The sequence below is a fragment of the Rhamphochromis sp. 'chilingali' genome (genome assembly GCF_963969265.1).
Source record: "Rhamphochromis sp. 'chilingali' genome assembly, chromosome: 5".
Lineage (NCBI taxonomy): Eukaryota > Metazoa > Chordata > Actinopteri > Cichliformes > Cichlidae > Rhamphochromis > Rhamphochromis sp. 'chilingali'.
The window spans coordinates 19,796,682-19,816,142 of NC_137932.1; the positions used below are offsets into that span (position 1 = coordinate 19,796,682).

General features: G+C 40.1%; 2 protein-coding genes across 3 annotated transcripts; one reads left to right on the plus strand and one right to left on the minus strand.

The window, feature by feature from the left end:
- The first annotated feature begins 156 nt into the window (after nt 1-156).
- Nucleotides 157-6,926, plus strand: selenol (selenoprotein L). The gene is made up of 9 exons (XM_080883877.1): nt 157-507; nt 1,092-1,170; nt 1,256-1,309; nt 3,427-3,472; nt 3,654-3,781; nt 3,968-4,082; nt 4,690-4,812; nt 5,279-5,416; nt 6,764-6,926. Exons 1-9 carry the CDS (start codon nt 402-404, stop codon nt 6,914-6,916), a joined length of 942 nt encoding a protein of 313 aa, XP_080740003.1. The 5' UTR covers nt 157-401; the 3' UTR covers nt 6,917-6,926.
- A 1,476-nt stretch (nt 6,927-8,402) lies between these two features.
- clec11a (C-type lectin domain containing 11A) lies at nt 8,403-12,824 on the minus strand. Of its 2 annotated transcripts, none has more exons than XM_080883879.1 (5): nt 12,621-12,824; nt 11,667-11,781; nt 11,107-11,214; nt 10,863-10,946; nt 8,403-8,842 (listed from the first exon to the last, which is right to left on the minus strand). In XM_080883879.1, the coding sequence occupies exons 1-5, from the start codon at nt 12,723-12,725 to the stop codon at nt 8,430-8,432; spliced, it is 825 nt and encodes a 274-aa protein (XP_080740005.1). In that variant the 5' UTR covers nt 12,726-12,824; the 3' UTR covers nt 8,403-8,429. The 2 variants fall into 2 exon arrangements, with proteins under 2 accessions (XP_080740005.1, XP_080740004.1); XM_080883878.1 differs by having other exon boundaries at nt 12,603-12,824.
- Nucleotides 12,825-19,461: the final 6,637 nt, after the last annotated feature.

The window sequence follows — 19,461 nt, forward strand, 5'->3', positions numbered from 1 at the left end:
CAGCATTCATAATTGATGCTGAAAGTGGCCAACTGAATACACCTCCACTGACTGTTGGAGCTTAATGTGGCTGATTGACTGGCTGATAAGAAGGAAGATGTTTGTAAGAACAACAAATGAGCCAGTGATTAAGTATGTCTGTGTATAGAACTGAAGAGCAGCTCAAATTCATCTGCAGTTAATGTTTAGTTTTGTTGCACAGCTGAGTAGAAAAGCTTCTTTCAGAAATTACTTTCTCTTGCAAGTCTCCCTGCTCACCACTAGGTGCTGCATAAAGGTTTTCAGAGTCAGACCCACGTGATTTTGTCACATGGAAGATGTAGTTTGCATAGCATCGCTGCATTATAGTGCAGGTGACTACAGATTAGTTGTCAGAGTGGCTGTGGGCTGATGTGGTGATCATGGCTGAGGATGTGGCCGTGTCAGAGGAGATCTTAACAGATGGTCTCACTCTGCTGGTGAACATGGGCAAAGTTCTCCTGCAGAACGCCAAGGAGGAGGCAGCAGGTAGGGCTGATCCTAGTCGCAAACCCTGTTGAAAACCTTTCACACTTTAATGTGTGTTGCTACCAGAATATCTAAAAACTTCCTAGAAATGTATGTTTATGCTTTGTTAAAGTTTTGTTCTGCCTCTTTTGTAATTCGGCATATAAAATATGCAAATTATCATTTAACTTTTTTTTTAATGGAAACTTTATTACTGGGTAATAACCCTGTGTGTGTGTTATGGCTGTTTTACAAAGAAGTAAAACCACACACAAAAAAACAAAAACAGAACAATAATTATGTCTATGTTTGTCTGCCGAATTGAAGAAAAGATATTTTTATAATAAGCTGATGCTTTATCTTCGTTGATTAACTGCTTTATAACAGTCCCTAACCTTAAGAGTATAAGAATGCAAGAAATTTGAATGAAGTCTGGGTTTCCTATTGAATATTTTATAACTTGGCTTCTGGAGCCTTGTTACTGGATTAAAGGGGCCTGCTGGCATGAAGGTGGTGTAATGTAATCCCCGTCATGCCTATTGCCAACACAATGACATTGCACAAACAGCTTGACCCTGTAACTGTGGCCCTTTGTTCTCATGCAGACTCTTTGGAGAATTTTGTCCCACATAAAATCACCACTTTATTCGGCCTGATCACAGCTGGAGCTAGATTCTACAGCAGGTAGGATTTGGCCGTAGACGCTTAAAGAAGCACATTTGTCTGTGTCCTTATGAGAAAAATAATAACCGTTCAATCTGTTGAGCAGCATTGAAGTTAAAAAGAAATGTGAAGCGGAGGCTGTTTGGCAGAAGTCTTATCAGTAAGTATGTTTAAATAGCAAGCTGAAATAAAATGCCATTTATATTTTGTGTGGGTGATATAGAATTTTTCTATCCTTATTCCTTCTAGCATTTGAATTCAATGACACCATTATGCCATATTAAATAAATTTAATAAAATGATGTTTATTGAGGCAAACGTATGAGGTAGACCGTGATAATCCCAATACACTATGGAACAACTGAGAGAAAACACAGATGATGAAACTCTTCTTTTGTCCCACTTGTAACTGAAAACGTTGCCAAAAACATCCCCAAATTTTTAAGACTTCTCTTTTTTGTTATTAAGTCAGCTTCTACTTCACAAACCGCAAATGACGAAAGGCTCTTCACAGCTATGGTTGCCAAATAAATCTTTAACAGCATTTAGCCACATACCAAGCTGAAGTTATTGCTTTACTAGTTTACAACATTTACATCATGTAACATTAATCACCTACAAGTGATCTCGAATAAAAACAGCTGGAGAAAAGAATAGCTCTTATTTACTTTAAGATAAATCCATCTGCAGACCCAAGATGTGTCAGTAAGTGTATGTTGCTTCATTTTTGTTAATGCTGAAAAGTCTGGCCCTTTGGGAAACTGCTGTATTCTGCAATCTACAGTCTTGAGCAACCCCTCATGTTTATATTCTGCTGTAACCTCCTAGGACAGGAGTCCAGTCCACGAGGGCCGGTGTCCCTGCAGGTTTTAGTAAATGGTAAAATTTGTATAGCGCTTTACTAGTCCCTAAGGACCCCAAAGCGCTTTACATATCCAGTCATCCACACACTGGTGATGGCAAGCTACATTGTAGCCACAGCCACCCTGGGGCGCACTGACAGAGGCGAGGCTGCCGGACACTGGCGCCACCGGGCCCTCTGACCACCACCAGTAGGCTACGGGTGAAGTGTCTTGCCCAAGGACACAACGACCGAGACTGTCCAAGCCGGGGCTCGAACCGGCAACCTTCCGATTACAAGGCGAACTCCCAACTCTTGAGCCACGATCGCCCTTTAGATGTGTCCTTGATCCATCACAGCTGATTTAAATGGATAAATTACCTTCTCAACATGTCTTGAAGTTCTTCAGAGGCCTGTTAATGAACTAATCATGTGATTCAGGTGTGTTGATCCAGGGTGAGATCTAAAACCTGCAGGGACACCGGCCCTCGTGGACTGGGATTGGGGACCCTTGTCCCAGGACCTGGCGTCCACATATGTGGACATCACATTTTGGGTTATTTAGACCAAAATTTTGCTCTACAAGGGCCTGATATCCACTTATAAGGACATTACATTGCTACTGTTCTATCGAAATTTTAAACGAATATCCTCATATGTGGCTCTCATTTTTCTTAGAAACAAAAAGTCAGGTAAAAAAAAAAATATCTGGTAGTTCTTTGTTTTTACATTCATCGGGCCCCAATCAGCCCAAATATCAAAGAGAAATTAAAAATGCATGCCGTGGAAGAGGTCAGGTCTTAGGAGGTTAAAGCAGGCAGACTCTCCTGTAATGTTTTTTCTTTAGACATTTTCTTCTTCATTTTCTCTCATTTTTAGTCCAGTTGTTGCATCTGACCAGTTTCAGAAGTATGTTTAAGCAATTTAACTTTCAATCATAAAAGGGTACATAACAGATGAACCATTGTTGTGTCTACACACAGTAGAGAACTTAGTAAAATAAATAAATAAATAGTGTTTTTAGGCACTTTGTTACATCTTTATAGGAATCTGAAAAATGCCCAAAATAACACAGCTTAAAGAAATTCCAAGAACGCTGCCTAAGAGAATTCAGGCTGTGTGAAGAAAAAAGATGATCATATCACAGATTGACTTTTAAGCTAATTAAAATTGTAAAAACTCTGTTTTTGCTCATACATTTGCTTATATTTCAATAGACTGATGCACCCGTTTGACATTTTCCTAGCAAAATATGAAAAAATTAGGATGGATTTAAGACTTTTGCACTGAATTGTAACTCCTTAGAGCATCATGTATAAAACACGCAGTATTAGCTCAGCTGCACTCAGTGCTGTTATGATGCTGACTGATAGATCTTGGATGAACGACAGTGGTGCTGACTGAAGCTCTATCACCAAACTTGTGTGTTTTTCCAGCCATGCAGCAGTGAGAGAGCAGGTGCAGGAGCTTCAGCAGCTGGAGGTGTGTACAAGTGCAACTGTTATTTCTTCTTATTGTTATATTATCCTTATTTATTTATTTTTGAGCTACACAAACTTAAAATTAAGCTTATCTGGTTGAAATGAGTTTAAACTAAACCCATGACCAGTTCCTTTTGAACACTTTAAACTGTCTATTTCTTTGTGTGTGTTTGTGCTTGCAGAAAGAGTGGGACTCTTTCCTGGAGAGTGTGGACAAAGATCTGCAGACAACAGATGTGCAGCTGTCTGGAGGAAAGACGGCCGACAGTCTGAGCCCAGAAACTCTATTCACCGATGGAAGAAGTGGAAGGTAAGTTTGCAAACCCGGCCTGAATGTGGTGCAGCAGCAAAAACCAGTTCAGAGCATCAGCTGGTTTGAGGTTATTGTTGTGTTGTTTTTTAACTGACCAACCTGGGAAGACCATGTAGGTTTTTTTGTTCCATGAAACCAGAGATTAGTTTCATTAAGATGTGTTGTCTTGTGTTGTATTTAAAGGAGTGTGACTCTCAGTCAGTACCTGGGTCAGGGTCAGAACCTGCTGCTGGTTCTCCTCAGACATTTTGGATGACTGCCGTGACGAGACCACGTGACCGAGCTGACGGCCAATCAGGTCAGCGTACCTTTATTCTTATTCCACTAGAAAAAACCATCGCCATACTGAATGAACTCCAACACTGAAAAACCACAGGCACACAAAAAACAAAAACACACTGTTACTTTTTTATGAAGACAGAATTGGAAATTGAATTACTAATTTAGTCATTTAGTAATCCACAAATTAATTGTTAGGATCAGAACAGAGAAAGCCAAGATTAAGGTTTAAATTCATGAAGGCCAGTTTGTGATGTTAATAGTGGGTTTAAGGTGGGCGACAGTGGGAAGGAAAAACACCCACGACCCAAGTTCGCTCATAATATTTTACGTCTTTTTATTACTGCATCTTTTTTATAAGCACTTAGTTTACAAGGACGAAATCTTTGCTGCAAGCACTGAGATCCCAATGAAGCCACAAACAAATCTTTTCTTAGCAAGACAGCCTATAACGTTGTGCTGAAATACCCCTTTTACCTCTTTGAGGCTTCATTCTGTCTACAAAAGATTCTAAGATGTTTTTCCATAGTGGCTGTCTTCACTTAATCTTGCATCCAAAACTGGTTTAAAACTTTTTAAATGTGTAAACAGTGTTTATCAGAAATTAACATTGTATCATCCCGCAGGCTCTGCTGGAGGCTCGGTCAGTGCGGGTCTTGGTAGTTTCTTTTGGCAGCGTCGAGGGCGCTCAGCTGTGGTTGGAGCAGACTGGATGTACCTTTGACATTCTGCTGGATCCACAGAGAAAGGTTAAGAAATTTTTTCCCCCCCGCTCTGATCATCTGATTCAAAAACTGTAACTTCTGCTTTAAAACAAATTCAAATAAAAACAGTCAGTCCGTCTGCACATTTTACTACATTTTATATTTATATTCAGTGCTGGTCGGGAGGTGCATAAACTCTAAATAGGCCACTGTAATTTATAGAAAGTAGATTTGGCTGTGACTCAGTACAAACAAACCGAGGGACCCGGAGGATTTAGCAGCTGTTTGATGATGTGTCATAAAAGCCCAGCGACCTCAGCCTCCAAACCATTTATTCAGAAAAGTCAACCACCAGATGTTAGCTGGAGTCAAGTGGAAATAACCAAATATGAAAACAGAACATTTTCCACATGCCACACAAGCAATCCTCAGTCGCAAAAAATGCGACGCTGATGCATGCTACTGACTGTATAAACCGCATGTGTTCTTAAATGTCTCTTTTCTGGCACAGGTGTACAGAAGTTTTGGCCTTGGCTCATCCTACGCCAAGGTGATGAAGTTTGGCTGCCTGCTACAATACTCAGACTACGTAGTTGCAAACATAGACTTCCCAGATTTCCCCCATCGTCTGCTGGAAGACAGCTACCAGGTAAGAATGCACAAGTCTGTGAAAACCTTTGACGAGACTCTTGTGATGACACATTGAAGAAATCCTAGAAATCTATCCAAGGATGGATTTACATGCACGAGTATCTCGCATCCTTCTTCTATCCCTTGGATATTAGCAAAATGAAAATCCAAGTTGAGTCCCTGAAGTCCTGTGAGATTAATATTTTTTATCTTGTATGCAGAAGATCAATGTTGAACATTATAATTAACAGTGTGCATAGAAATAAAATGAAAAAATGCCCTAACACCCTCAGATGCACTTAGCCACCTTATATGGAGACAGCTTATGATTAAACTGAACAAAAGCACTGTAGATGTCTCTTTGGTTGAAGTCTATCTAACTGCTTTGGTAGATAAATGTGCTCTTTCCAGCTTCTTCTATTCAAACCTGACCATGATGTAACTGAGGACACTTTACTTTAAAAGTGAAAATTAAAACGAGGACAGAGGTGAGGCGGTGAGAGTGTCAGTTTGTAGAAGTCAGGATATGGATCAGATTCTTTTCTAACAATAACTTTAGAGATAAACATCCAGTGCCATCATTAAGTCCTTCTCTGCTTCAGGTCATTTTCATGTTCTTGGTTTTGTATGTGGCCCTAATTACAGGCTCATGTCTATATCTGTCTGTGTAGCTGCATCAGCCTTTTAGAGAACACGAAACCTCCGTGATCAGGGTTGGGAAGGCAGCGAAAAATCCTGTCTTGCAGAACACCAGAAGAATATTTTCTGTTTCTTAAAGCACTTTTCACAAACTATATGAGAGCAACTACTACTACTTAGTCGTTGGTTATAACCAGAAGCGCTTGGGAGGTCTTTTGGTCAGTTAAATGCATCAGGCGAGACATAAATGCAGGTCATAATTTGCACAGAAAACAATAACATATTTATTGTGTTTTGTCCTTTGGACGAAGAGGGCATGTATAGTATAAACTATAATGTTTAAGCTGAAACAGCCGGGGTTCCTTTAAAGGAAAAAGTAATTTGGGGCTATTTATGGGACTCCACAGGGTTCAGTTTAAAACTGCAATACGTTTTTATACCACTTGGGGGCAGTGACACATTCATATTGTCCTTTTAATTCAACTTTACTGATTAAACAGTTATTTATTTATATAGGCGGTATGTTATGGAGCAACATGTTCATTATTTTTACATTATTGCTACTTTAAATCCCCGGGTGACTCTTTTGTTTTAGAAAATTAATTTTAAATACTCCATAACAGACAGGACTACCACATCCACCGTAAAAAGTCAGACTGACCTTCAAATTTTACAGATTTAACTTCAGGAGTGGTGATAATTGAATAATGTGTGTTTGTCTTTTCAGCTAGGAGGTGACTTTTTGCTGGACAGTGCAGGGAAGGTACTTCTCTCTCATCCATCGAAAAACCCTCTGGACAGGCCGACCGTGGAAGACGTCTTGCAGTCCGTGGACTCCGCAGGACAGTCCACTAACTCTGCTCACAAGCAGAAGCTGTGAAATTCATTCAAACACAGCCTCAGGGGTACAAGTCGCTAAACGCATCGCTAAACGCATCGCTGACTCCTCACGGCAAGCGCAGCTCTTTGGCTCGCGTTCATGACGTCACACCTTACACTCATGACATCATGAAGGGGTGCGACTGATGTTCCAGCGCGAGGCAGAGACATCTGCTCTTCTGTGTTGCGTCAGCATGGCGATGCAGCATTGCAAATAAAGTAGTGGATTTGATTAAAACAGAATTTGACAATATATTTGTATTATTTAAATTTAACAAAGACTGAAGATTTGTTTCAGGAATTTTACCTTTTAAAGGTGCATTTAACAGGTTTGGATTTTAGTGACCTCAAGTGACAGTGAACGGTAACACAGTTTGAATTACATCATTACCCACAAATCACACAGTGATATGAGACTACTGCAAAAACTTTTTTATAACATATTACCTATGATCCATGAGTAGTTTGATGATAAAATCACTACCCAGATAAGGCTGAGCACTAAAAATATGATGAAAAAATATACTGACATATTAATTTATGGTCAAGTATGTGCCCTTGCTTTATATTTTAAAAATGTGACATTTATATACAAAGTTTCTGTGAGAATTTAAGCAAAATTTAACAAGAACTATGACTTATTTTGTAGCATAAAAAAGGAATTTACCTCTATATTTCTAAACAGTTGTGATATTGCAAAGGTTTTGTCTTGGTATGAAAATGAAAACTCATTTTAGTCCACTGATTTAGTAGTACTATTTAAAAAAAATGAAAAGTACCACTCCTTACAAGTGAAGCAAATCTCCCTTTTACCTGTTGAACATGTTGAACAAACTATAATCAAACCATAATAGTAAAGTTTTTAAAAAAAACATCCAGGCTTTTATCTACACTAGTTTTCTCTTTTGTCTTTATGCATGGACTCTGGTTCAGGATACATTTGCACACAGTGATGTGTCATTTTAAGGAAGTAAAAGAGGGTTCAGGGTGGGATTGCAATAACAGAAGTCACACCCAGCACTAGACTTTGTTAAAACATCTTCAGCATGAAACATAGAAATGCTGCTTAATTCCACTTTAGCCAGAGTACACACTGATTCATCCCTTCAAGTTCAGTATGTGCTGATCCTGAGAGAAAAAAATAACTCCAGCGTTCCATTTTTCTCTTTTTTGGAAACTTGACAATATTTAGAATTCCATGAATGAAATCACAGCAGAGTCCAGACTGGCTTTAACTCATATTACTGCTGCTGCATGAATAATGTAATATTCATAAGTCTGATAAAGCCTTATTCAATCAGTACACATCTTGTATAGAAATAAAGGATTTCTGAGACATCGCTGTAAAACACTTTAAATACTATAAAGTATTTCCATTCAGCAAGAATCTACTTAAACAAAGCTACAAAGTTTTAAATGAAAATAAATTATTAGAAAATTGAAATGGGCTTTGTTTTCTAATGATCTGCTGGTGTTTAATGTCATAAAGAGAGGCTGTTTGGAAAAGGTTCCTTTTAAAGAGCCACCCTGTCATCAAATTCGCACATATAGTTCATGGTTCGATCGCAGTAGTGGTCCCACCAGTCGCCATCATCTGACGACATCGCCACGCAGTTCTCTCGCCTCCCTCCATCTGGCTGGCTGGACAGGAAGTGCTTACGCCACTGGAAGTACGTGACCCGAGTTCCATCGTCAAAGAGGTACAAGCCCTCAGAGCGGAGGTCGTTGACTCCCAGCCAGACCGGCCAGTTTCCAGGGTGGAAGAAGTTCTTTACGTAGTCAGCCAGGGCCTCTTGCTCCTTTCGATCACGGGGCATTGCCATGCGTCCTCCACGTTCTATGCACTTCCTGGATGCTCCGGCATAATCTTCCAGGCTGTTGTACACCAGGTAACACTTGTATCCAATCCGTTGTCCCTTCTCGCAACCTTTGAAGCAGAGAAAAAACAAGACTGGTGCATTTTCAGACATTTACCACAAGTTTCTGAATTGGCCACTTGAAGCGGACTCTAATAGAAATAAACATGTAACATGCATGGTTTTGGTCTCTATGGCTAATCTTCCCCTTCATTGTAACTGCATGGAAGACCGAGTTTATTTATTTATTAATTTTTTTAAATTGTGGTATATCTTGAACTTATGGACTATTAGGTGCATGGCTGCTTTGAGTGGTTGTGAGTAAATAAACTAAACCTCTTGGCTGTTTGTGGAACTTTTTAGAGCATTTTTAAAACAGCTATCCACAATCTAAAGATGCAGCTTGCTAACATTAGCTGCTAATGTAGCATGCTATTGTGTTGTCAAAATATGACCACTTCTGGTTGAGGAAACAAAACAGGAAAAAAAAAACACATACAAAAACATGCTTTCTTTTGAAAGCAGTCGAACAATTTGTTATCCTTTCATAACCTTAATAAGTCATTGTTGAAAACATGTTAGCCGGGAGAAATTAGCATGGCTCTGTTATCTCCATTTTTAGCTGAATTTTGGTCTCTACCGTCTCTTAAGGGAATCTGTGTTTGCTGAATTTTTAAGCTTTATGCAAATGTTTTTGTATGCTGGTTAGTCTGAACAGGGAGCATATGTGGGTTTATTTTCCAATGAAAATGGTTACCATGCAACCAGAAGAGTGAATCAAAATAGATTCATAGCCTGAATAAAAACATGCTAAAACAAGCCAGAGGAGTGCGGGAAAAAGTGGTGAGTGTTCTCTCTTTGAAATGCTGGTTTTGATTTCAGGCTTGAGAACAGATTGATCTTCCTCTTTTGTTTTTTGTTTTTTTTAAGAGGATCAAGTCCCAAAACCAAACCAAACCAATGTCACGCCTCTGTCACCCGTCTCACTAAAAAAGCCCTTTGCATAGCGGCTGATCCCACGCACCCAATGCAAAGCTTCTTCAAGCTGCTGCCGTCAGGGAGGAGACTGCGGAGTCTCCAGGCCAGGACCAGCAGACTGAAGGACAGCTTCATCCATCAGGCTGTCAGGAAGCTAAACTCCCTCCCGATTCTGCCCCCCTCTCCCCTCTTCTCCACCACGGTCTCACTGAACTCTGTCACACACACACACACACACTCACTCTCTGACGCACTCACTGGCCTGCTCCAGTCACTTTGTGGAGCATTGGACTGCTTAAGCATTGGACCTCATAAGACTTTGTTGTTACACTATCTCTTACCGTACACTACTAAATCCCCATTTGCACTATTTGCCTATTTTGCACCACTATGCCTTCTTACTTGAATATTGTATATTGTATATTGCATAGCTTTTTTTTTGTTATACGTAAAATTGTATTGTATTTATTTAAATTTTTACTTTTTAATTATTTTATTTGCATTTTTCTAATCACTAGGGTTTGAGAGTAATGCAATTTCTATTCTGTGTATGTCCTGTACATGTGGCAGAATTGACAAATAAAGTTGACTTGACTTGACTTGACTTGTTATTACAGCTACTTGGTTGATGCCTGGAGTGCTGAGCCATCAGCACGATTTTTAGTTTAAAGGCACGAGTGCACCTCACGTACCCTTTAATTTTGCTCAGAGTTGACAGAAATGCTGTAAAATTTCAACACACCTTGTTGATACAAACATAGGCGTATTTTCATATTACTGAACAGTTGATATGTTAGTTCCTGCATGTTGCATCACGTGTCCATGTTGCCATTCAACCTTCCCTTTCTTTGCACATATCCACTGTCCTTCTCTGGCCTTCAGATTTTATTACCCCTGTTAATTAGTATTTATCCTCCAATGAAATTTTTAGGTGTATTTTATATATGCTTTTCTCACTATTTTCTCATTACTGATAGTTTAACAAATAATTTAACGCTACAAAACATAAAATAGAAATTTATATTTATACAATATTTAGTCTGCTATTTTAAAATGCCACAGTGCAGGATGGGATGCTTGAAGTAGATCTAAGGAAAAATGATACACATGTACCTTCGAGTCTTCCGATCTCCTTGCGGTTGTCCTTGCTGTGTTGGTAGACCTCCTGGATGCTGTCCTCCAGCTCACCGACTTTAGCTGCCATTTGAGTGATGAGGAGCAAGAGAAAGACGGGAACATAAAAGTAGGTACAGCGAAAGGCTTTGTTCCCATTAGATCTAAATCGAAAATAAAAGCTCCCGTGGTACAGCATTAATACCCCTACTCTCAGTTTCATCAACACCATCACCAGTCTTACCATCCATCCTGGAGAGACGATCCATCAACTGGCTGACTTTAACATCCAGAGTGTAGTGACCGACATTCAGCTTGTGGATGGCTAGGTCCATACTGGCCAGTCTGGATACTGTGGGCCAGAGTAGATTGGAAGTGAGAGCACAGTATGATATTTTATTTTTTTTTTAAAAGAGAACACACAAAGGAAGGCTACCGGCATACAGATATGTGACTTTCCAAAATCTGGACACTTCTTACTCCAGAAACAAAACAGAAAAGCCCTTAATTAGCCTGTCAAGAATGTCCAATGATACGGCCATCAGTCTGTGGATGCACTCTACCAACCAACGTTGGTAGCATAACTTATCTCTGTACTCTTTTTATTTTCTATTTTCTATTTGGGTTCCCCACCCACCCCTATAGTTTCTTTTCTTTTTATCTCTTTTTTCTCTCTGTCAACTCTTGAGGGAGATACCTCGCTGAGATGAGGCTTAAAGTTATCATGATGGTGAGTGACATCACAGATTTCTGACTCGTATGACCAAAACCAACACAAATTTCAACATTTCTAAAATAACGTACAGACATAGTTGTATGAGTTCTCAAAGTCCGATACTGGGCTGGTTGGCTCTGCTTCAGGTTCTGGTAGAATATCGGGAACATCGCCTCTTGTCCTCTTCACCTCTGGTTCATACGCCTGATGGAACACACACACACATAAAACTCCCAATCCATCACATGTAAGTGTGTTTAGTGTCTTGGCTTTAGTGGTTAAAGTAAAACAAAACCCAACTTCCATTTCTTCCCAAAACAAACTTATTAGGGTTGTATCCAAATTCCAGTTTAGACACATCTGGAGCTGTTTTACATTCATATTTTCCTTATCGCAGAAAGCAGAAGCATTCAATATCAAGTCAGGCCAAGAATTTTACTCCTATTACACTTATAGAACACAGAGGAGCTCAACCAAGTTTATCACTTTATATTTAGATTTAAGAGCTCAGTGGATAAAAATGTTACCATTTAAAAGTTGAATATCTTAGCTGGAAAGCACATGGTGTAGACTTTGATCGACAACAGCAATATATTTACAAGTATCAGCACGTTCCTTCAGTGGCTTATGGCATGGTGGAGGGAGAGGGGTGCTTTATTTTGAAGTCAAACACACATACAGACAAGTCCAATGAAAGAAAAACCTGTCGGGTTGATCTGCTTCTCTGGGTGTGTCATCATCAGTTCTTCACATGTCCTTTCCATTACATCATAACTTATAGTAGATAAATCAACACAGATTACATCATGTTTTCCACTTTATTCTTACATAAAGATAAAGAAAGAACAACAAAATCTGCCTTAGTGTGTCTTAATTGCCTCATTCACTGAAACACTCACAGTCACTCATATACATTTACTACATATGAAAGGGATCAGAGTCTCAACCTAACAAACAGGCATGGCAGATCACAGTTAAGAAAATGCACGACAGTGAGAGCAGCCTCTAATAGAAAGAGCACATACAGCATATGAAGTCCTGACCTGTGCTGGTGCAGCGCTGCCTGTCCCCATAGGAACACACACTCCCAGAGAACATAAACACAGCAGAGCGAGCGAGGTGGCAGCCGGTCCCATTTTCTGCTTCATAGTAACTCTGCTTTTCCTTCAGCAGCAAAAACTCCCTCTGTACCTCCTAGTCTCTCTGTCTCTCTCCTTCCACTGTCTGGGTTTCTCTCTCTCTCTCCTTCACTCCTCTCCTACAGTAGGAAGCCAGTAGGAATCTCCCTTTAGATGTGTGAATGGGAGCTGGTGTACAGCCCTCTTTAAAAAAAAAGGGGGGGGGGGGGGGGGGGGGATCACAGGTATCAAACAGGAAAGTCAAAATAAAGCCCCTGTTGCCTTCCTGCTGCCCGCTCTTCTGTCCTCCTTCAGAACAAGAACTCCTTTCAAACAAAGGAAAGCTCTTTGTTTTTCCTACTACCTCCCATTTCCACTCTTTGTGTGCACACTGTGGAGTTACAGGTCTCTGTCCGGTGGAAAACATGTACAGTATGTCTAAAACGTAAACAGTTCACGAACCGTGAAAAACAGCTTTGTTACCAGCTTTGCATTAATGTATTTGAGGATTTACCAGGGCTTTTATAACATACTCAAACTAACAACAAATATATGGGATCATCCAAAGTTTATGATTGAATTAGGTTAAAATAAAAGCTTCATTCTTCCTGTCTTTTCAGTAACTGCTTTTTTCCAATTTTCCTGTCCTTGAGTTAGTGTGCAAGAAATGTTTGATTGGCCAGCAAAAAAATGGGCATTTTATTTCAGTCCTTGAAAGTGTAAATAAAAACAGAATGCAATCATTTGAAAACCAAATTTTTTAAACCTACAAACACAAATAACACATTTGTGAAATGAAAGTTAGGATGGGGATGAAAGAACACTGTAAAACCAAACATCTGGTGGATTATCTGACATATAAAAAGAGAGATGGGAGTTGGGCAGAAACTGAAACTGAATGTTTATGATGTTCAGGCTCTCGTGCAAAGCTGCATCAAAACCAGAAATGATTCTGGAGTAGAAATCTTTGGCACGGGAACATTTCTGAAAACCACTTGTCTTTGGACTGAAGATGAGGCGCACAGTTTGAAATCGAGCATTTGTGATGCTGTCGGCATGCTCGTGGCACGGGAGATCTGCATCTGTTCAGAAGTTCCATTAATGCAGAAAATGAAATATGCAGGTTTGCAAGCAACATGATCGTTAGCTTTCAGGAAAGATCATGAAAACTGTTATGTCTGCTGTCCAAACTTGTCACGCACTGAAAGCATTTGGAGGATAAAGAAACACAAATAGAGCCCCAAAACTGTTGAGTGACTGAAATTCCATATTAATGGAAGAAACTGGTTGCAGACTATACTAATAATTGAGCTACCAACTACCCAAATGCTGCATTTCTATCCTTGAGATGCTCTTCTAGGACTTTACTGCAGCCACCTTCAGCTGCTGCTCATTTGTGGGTCTTTCTGTATTTCGCAACTGAACTGTGCTTTATGGGGTTGAGATCAGGTGACTTGACTCGGTAATTGATGAATACCCCTTTTCTTTGACTTAAACTCTTGGGTTGCTTTTGCAAGATGCTTTTGGTCAGTTTTGCAGCATTTTTTTAAACAGAGCAGCGTATCGGCTCAAACACTTATAGTCCCAGCTGCTTCTATCAGCGGCTCTGTGATAGGCTGGCAACTTGCCCTGTGTGTACCTCAGGTTTTCCCATATGACAGCTGGGATAACCTCCAAGGCCCCCCTGCAACCCTGAACTGGATGGACGGACGGATGGACGGACGGATGGACAGACGAACTTCAAGCAGTCACCTACAAACACTAGTGATCCGGTTCCACTGGCAGTCATGTTTGAACATGACATAACGCCGCCTCCACCATATTTGACAGATAATGCGGTATGCTTCAGATCCTGACCTGTTGCTTTTCTGTTATCATTCTGGTACAACTTTTTCTTCGTTTCATTGATCCAAAGACATTTTCCACACCTCTGTTAGATGTTTTCTGACAAAGTTTAACCTGGCCTTCTTGTTTTATCGACAGATTACACCTTGTTGTAAATTTGTATTTTTATTCTCGAAGGCATCCCTTGATTGTAGACTTGGACAATAATATTCTGAGCTCATCCAAAAGTGTTCCTGACTTTGTTAGATAATGTGAAGGGAATTTCTTGACTAAGCAAAGAATTCTTTAATTGTCTTCCGTGGTCTTTCAGGCCTTTTGTTGTTGCTGAGCTGGCCACTGCATTCCTTCTTTTTAAGGACGTATCAGACTGTTGATTAGGCCACTCCTAAAGTTCCTGCTATGCCCTCATTGGGTTTATTTGGGTTTGTGAGCCTAATGATGGCCTCCTTCACTTACTTCAACATCTCTTTGGACCTCAAATGCAGTGGTCCACTGGAAAGCCACCACATGCTAGATCAGCACTTGGAATAAACTTCAGATCTTTTATCTCCTTAATTTTTTCAATTAAAAATAATGAGAGAACAGACATCACCTCACAGTCGACTGCCAATTAATTTTGAGCTTCTGAAAATAGGGGACTATGCATAAAAATAGTTGCAACTATTAAACAGCTAATGGAAGATTTTTGCCAAACATCTTGAATTAAAGCTGAAAATATTACATAACGTCTCGAGTGCTTGATTTGAGACCTGTTTTCATGATTTAGTGATATTATGGTATCACATTTAAAATTCTTATGGACTTAACTATTTTTAGCTAAGGGTTTTACAGTTTGCAAGTCATACTATATATCATATCTACACAAACAGTCCTTTTATGAATTTGGCTGAATGTGTATAATATAAAAGTTGGACAGTTTTCTAGTATAATTAAATACATTGGTGGTAATAGAAATATAATTTTGTGAATTTATTTAGGAAATTGTGACATAATGACGAACCTGGCACTGAAGAGAAACCTTATGTAAGTGGCCATGTGTGCGTATGTGTGTGTCCATATGTTTGGGCCTGCAGCAGGAGGTATGCCAGTTAAAATGCCACAAGAATCCAGCAGAATTTCCAGGGAAGCGAATGAGGAAAGGCTCTGCGATGTGGAGACTGGGTGGAGCTCAGACGGGGACTGTGAGGGACATTCGGGTCTGAGTCGGCAGGACAGCTGCACATGCACAGCTGTTTCAGTAACACAACTGATTCCAGACATGTTTCCAGACCTCAGTTTTGAGTGGAGCAATGGTCTGGAAAAATAAATGAGAGCAAGAAAATCCTTGCTTTGACCTCATGGTTCCTTATCGCTGGTTTATAGAAACATTGAATAAAACACAATGTATTCAAATGCATCATTAGAAAAATGTCTTCCTTTTTGCCTCATGGAAGATTTTGAAGCACACACTTGGGCTTGAGGAAATTGTCACTAAAAAGTTTTTACTATATTCTCAAAGGCCAAACAAAAATACCAAAATAATTCTCTGTACTAACAGTTCTGCAGAATAGGACTGAAATGCAAACATTGCTCACTTATCATGGAGTATATCAGCAGTAAAATATCTGGATGACTCAGTCAAATTTCCACCTAACCCTGTCATGTTTGACCTGGGAGGGAAAAAACATCAGTCAGGAACAACACTAACAGTTACTAGATTATTTCTTTTGGCTCATAAGACATAAGGTAACAAACTTTACACAACAAGAGTCCTGTTTCTGTTTTCGTTGTAACTTTAATACCATTCAATGATTTTCATTCACCCAGATTTTTGATGAAAAAATACATCTTCACCCAAACATTTCCTGAACACAAAGCAGCCATTCAGGGTCTGGAAGCACTGGGTGGTGCTTCAGTGAGGCAGCCGGACTGGACAGAGGTGCCTCAGTCCAGAGTGTCCACAAGCACTCATAATACATAATGTGATAAATGAGCAATATAAGATAGTTATGAGTCAACTCTGACCATTTAATATTAATTAGTTCTTCAGTCATTCATTGTAGTCTAATTATAGATAACATAAAAGTGCAGATTGAAATCTGCTAACCAGTCTGAGGGAGTAGCCGACTACTGCTGATACAGCTTTTTTATGACTGCACAGGGAGCTGTGCAAAGACTGAAAGTGCCTCAAGTGATTTCACCTGACTCAGTGGGACTGAATGTTCCCCAGTTTTGCTCAACTCTGCTAGATGCCGAGCGGCATTCTGGGTAATTCTGGTGCCAAATTTTGACTAGGAGGACGAAGCAAAAGCAAAATATCTCTGGCTCTGCACATGTGGTAGAGAGTGTTATCTACCATTTGGAAGATTGGTGGTTTGATCCCAGACTTCTCCTGTTTAGAGTCACCAATCAATCAAACATGCCTGGCTTTGGATCATGGGAGAAATTTCTGAGTTCTGAGACAGAACCCACACAGGCACATCGGCAACATGCAGACTCCACAAAAAGGTTCCAGCCGACTGGTGGATTCAAACCACCAGTTTGTTGTGGTTTGGCCTGACAGTTCAAAGTTTCAGATACTATTTTTGGATAGTAGTATATTTCAGATACTATTCAACAACTGAGGTGGTTCAGGCATCTCACTAGGATGCCTCCTGGAAGCCTCCAAGGCAAGATGTTTTGGACATGTCCTACCAGTAAGCAGACCCAGGACTTGCTGGAGAGATCATATCCCTCAGCTGAGAGGAGAGGTGGCTGGAGTGAGGGAAATCTGGGCCTCTGTGTTCATATGGCTATTATTTTATTTATTTACTTTTTGGTCTGTCCTGTCTGGCACTGTTAGCAATCAGAATTATTGCCTAAAAGCCAAGAAAAATGCCCAACAGATTTATTTTCCCAAGTAGATTGTACAGCTTTTGCTATACTGGTCCACTTGATTGTCATATTTTATTCTACCTTTATTATTAACATTATTATTATTTATTTATTTATTTATTTCATGAGTTATTGCAGTCAGAATGGACAGGACCGGAGGACAGGAAAGAGAACGAAAGGTTGGGAAGATTGTGAAGGTTGTGGGGGGAAATAGAGGAGAAGAGGAATATAGAGAGCAAAGACTGAAAATCTGCTTGATCACCTGCTGAGAGAGAGAGAGAAAAACAACACAACTTCACAAAAATGGACAACAGTTGCAGACAGTAGATGCCCTTTGTGCAGCCGTCTTCACCAGTTGGTGAAATGTTTCCACTCACCTTATGGAAATGCTCGCATCAGCAGTAACAGTGGAGCTACTTGTTACTGAGTTCATGTTCAGAACTTTTGATCAGCTGTAAAACAGCCTGTTTCAGTTTAAGAGTTGTTTTCAATAAATTGCATGCTCAACAAAAATCTTTTGTCTCGCTCCCATTTCTTTTTGTTGCATGTTGAAGCTCTACTTGGAACCTTGTTAAGATGCAATCATGCAAAACATAATTTCTGGCCATTTTTCAAGGGCTCTTAAACTTTTGATTAGGATTGTATGTTTAGAGGCAGCAGCCAACCAAGATAATGTGTGTCTGTAAGTACCTGTTTGTACACCTGTGTGTGAGCGCAGTTATGTTCATAAAGTTTCTCCATGTAAGTATTTAATTGTGGGTATGGGGAGCCATAGCCCTGCCTTCCAGGTCATGAAGTAGGCATGGAGGAGACATGGGCCCAAGATATCCAGAGGCCCCCCAGAGCACAAGAGCCCAAGGAGGACCACCGCAGGGGCAATCGTGCCACCTACCTAGAAAAGGGCTGAAGAGTGTCCCGGATGGGGGTCACCTAGCAGCCACTGTGCAGAAGCCACAAGGGGCTGCAACAACGAGCCCGCAGGCTCCACCAGCAGCTGACTACACCAGGGCAGACCGAGCCCCAGGCCTAAAGACCCAAGGGCCCTCCATGCACCGGAGGAGGCCCAACAGAGCCAGGGGGACCAGGGGCTTTTTCTCATCTAATATTAGTTTATTTTAAGTAAACTATAATAACCATGCTTTTTTGCCTAACAGCCTGTTCACTTAATATAAAGATTTTTGAAATCTATAGAAATATGCCTTAATGAAGCTTTAGATGACCATTGGACTAAAACAGGAAAGCAGCTTTACATTTGCTGTACAGACTTTACTTAAGTTAAAAAAAAAAACAATTTAGGTCCATCAAACCCTAGCAACACTGACAAATGTTACTTTACCTCAGTGCGAGAGAGCTGAGCAGCTATGCCTACACCAGCCCTTCACAACATACATAATGCATGAAACAGAATATCGCTCTTGCTTTCCTAAAATACACGCTGCATTGTGGTTGCTTTGCACCCCGGAGGGAGATGGTAGATTTAGGTCTAATGATTCTAAACGGGGCTGATGAGATGTTTTATCAGAGCAGCACAAAACTTCCTTCAACTGCAGCATCCTTCTCTCTCCTTCCTAATGACATGATGGATTAGGAATCATAGATGGAGAAACACAGAGTTCTTTTTCACCACTTTTTCTGTTGTAGGTTTTTACTACCATAAGCTACTGCAATGACTCCTTCCTTTTCCTCCACATGGAAACTTTCATCATCATGGTCTTTACTATTTGAGGAAAATATATTTTTGGGTGTCATGGAGGCATTTGTGATAGAATGAAAAAGATAATAGCCAGGTTTAAGTACAATTTGTTTATTTCCTTCCAAACTGTGACCCCAAAATGCATGAATGTGATGCATGTGTGTAACAGAAGATACAATGAGCAGATAAATATAGAAAACTAAGCATTACATGTAGATCTGACACAAGTGCCACCAAACACTATAAGCCTGCCCATTTACCTACGACACAATAGTTGAGTGTGAATCATTTCACACTATGCACACTAGATTTGTTCAGCATTATTTTGAGGTCAAAGGTGAAAGCTGGGAGGTGTGAAAGTGTTTCCAAGTAGCT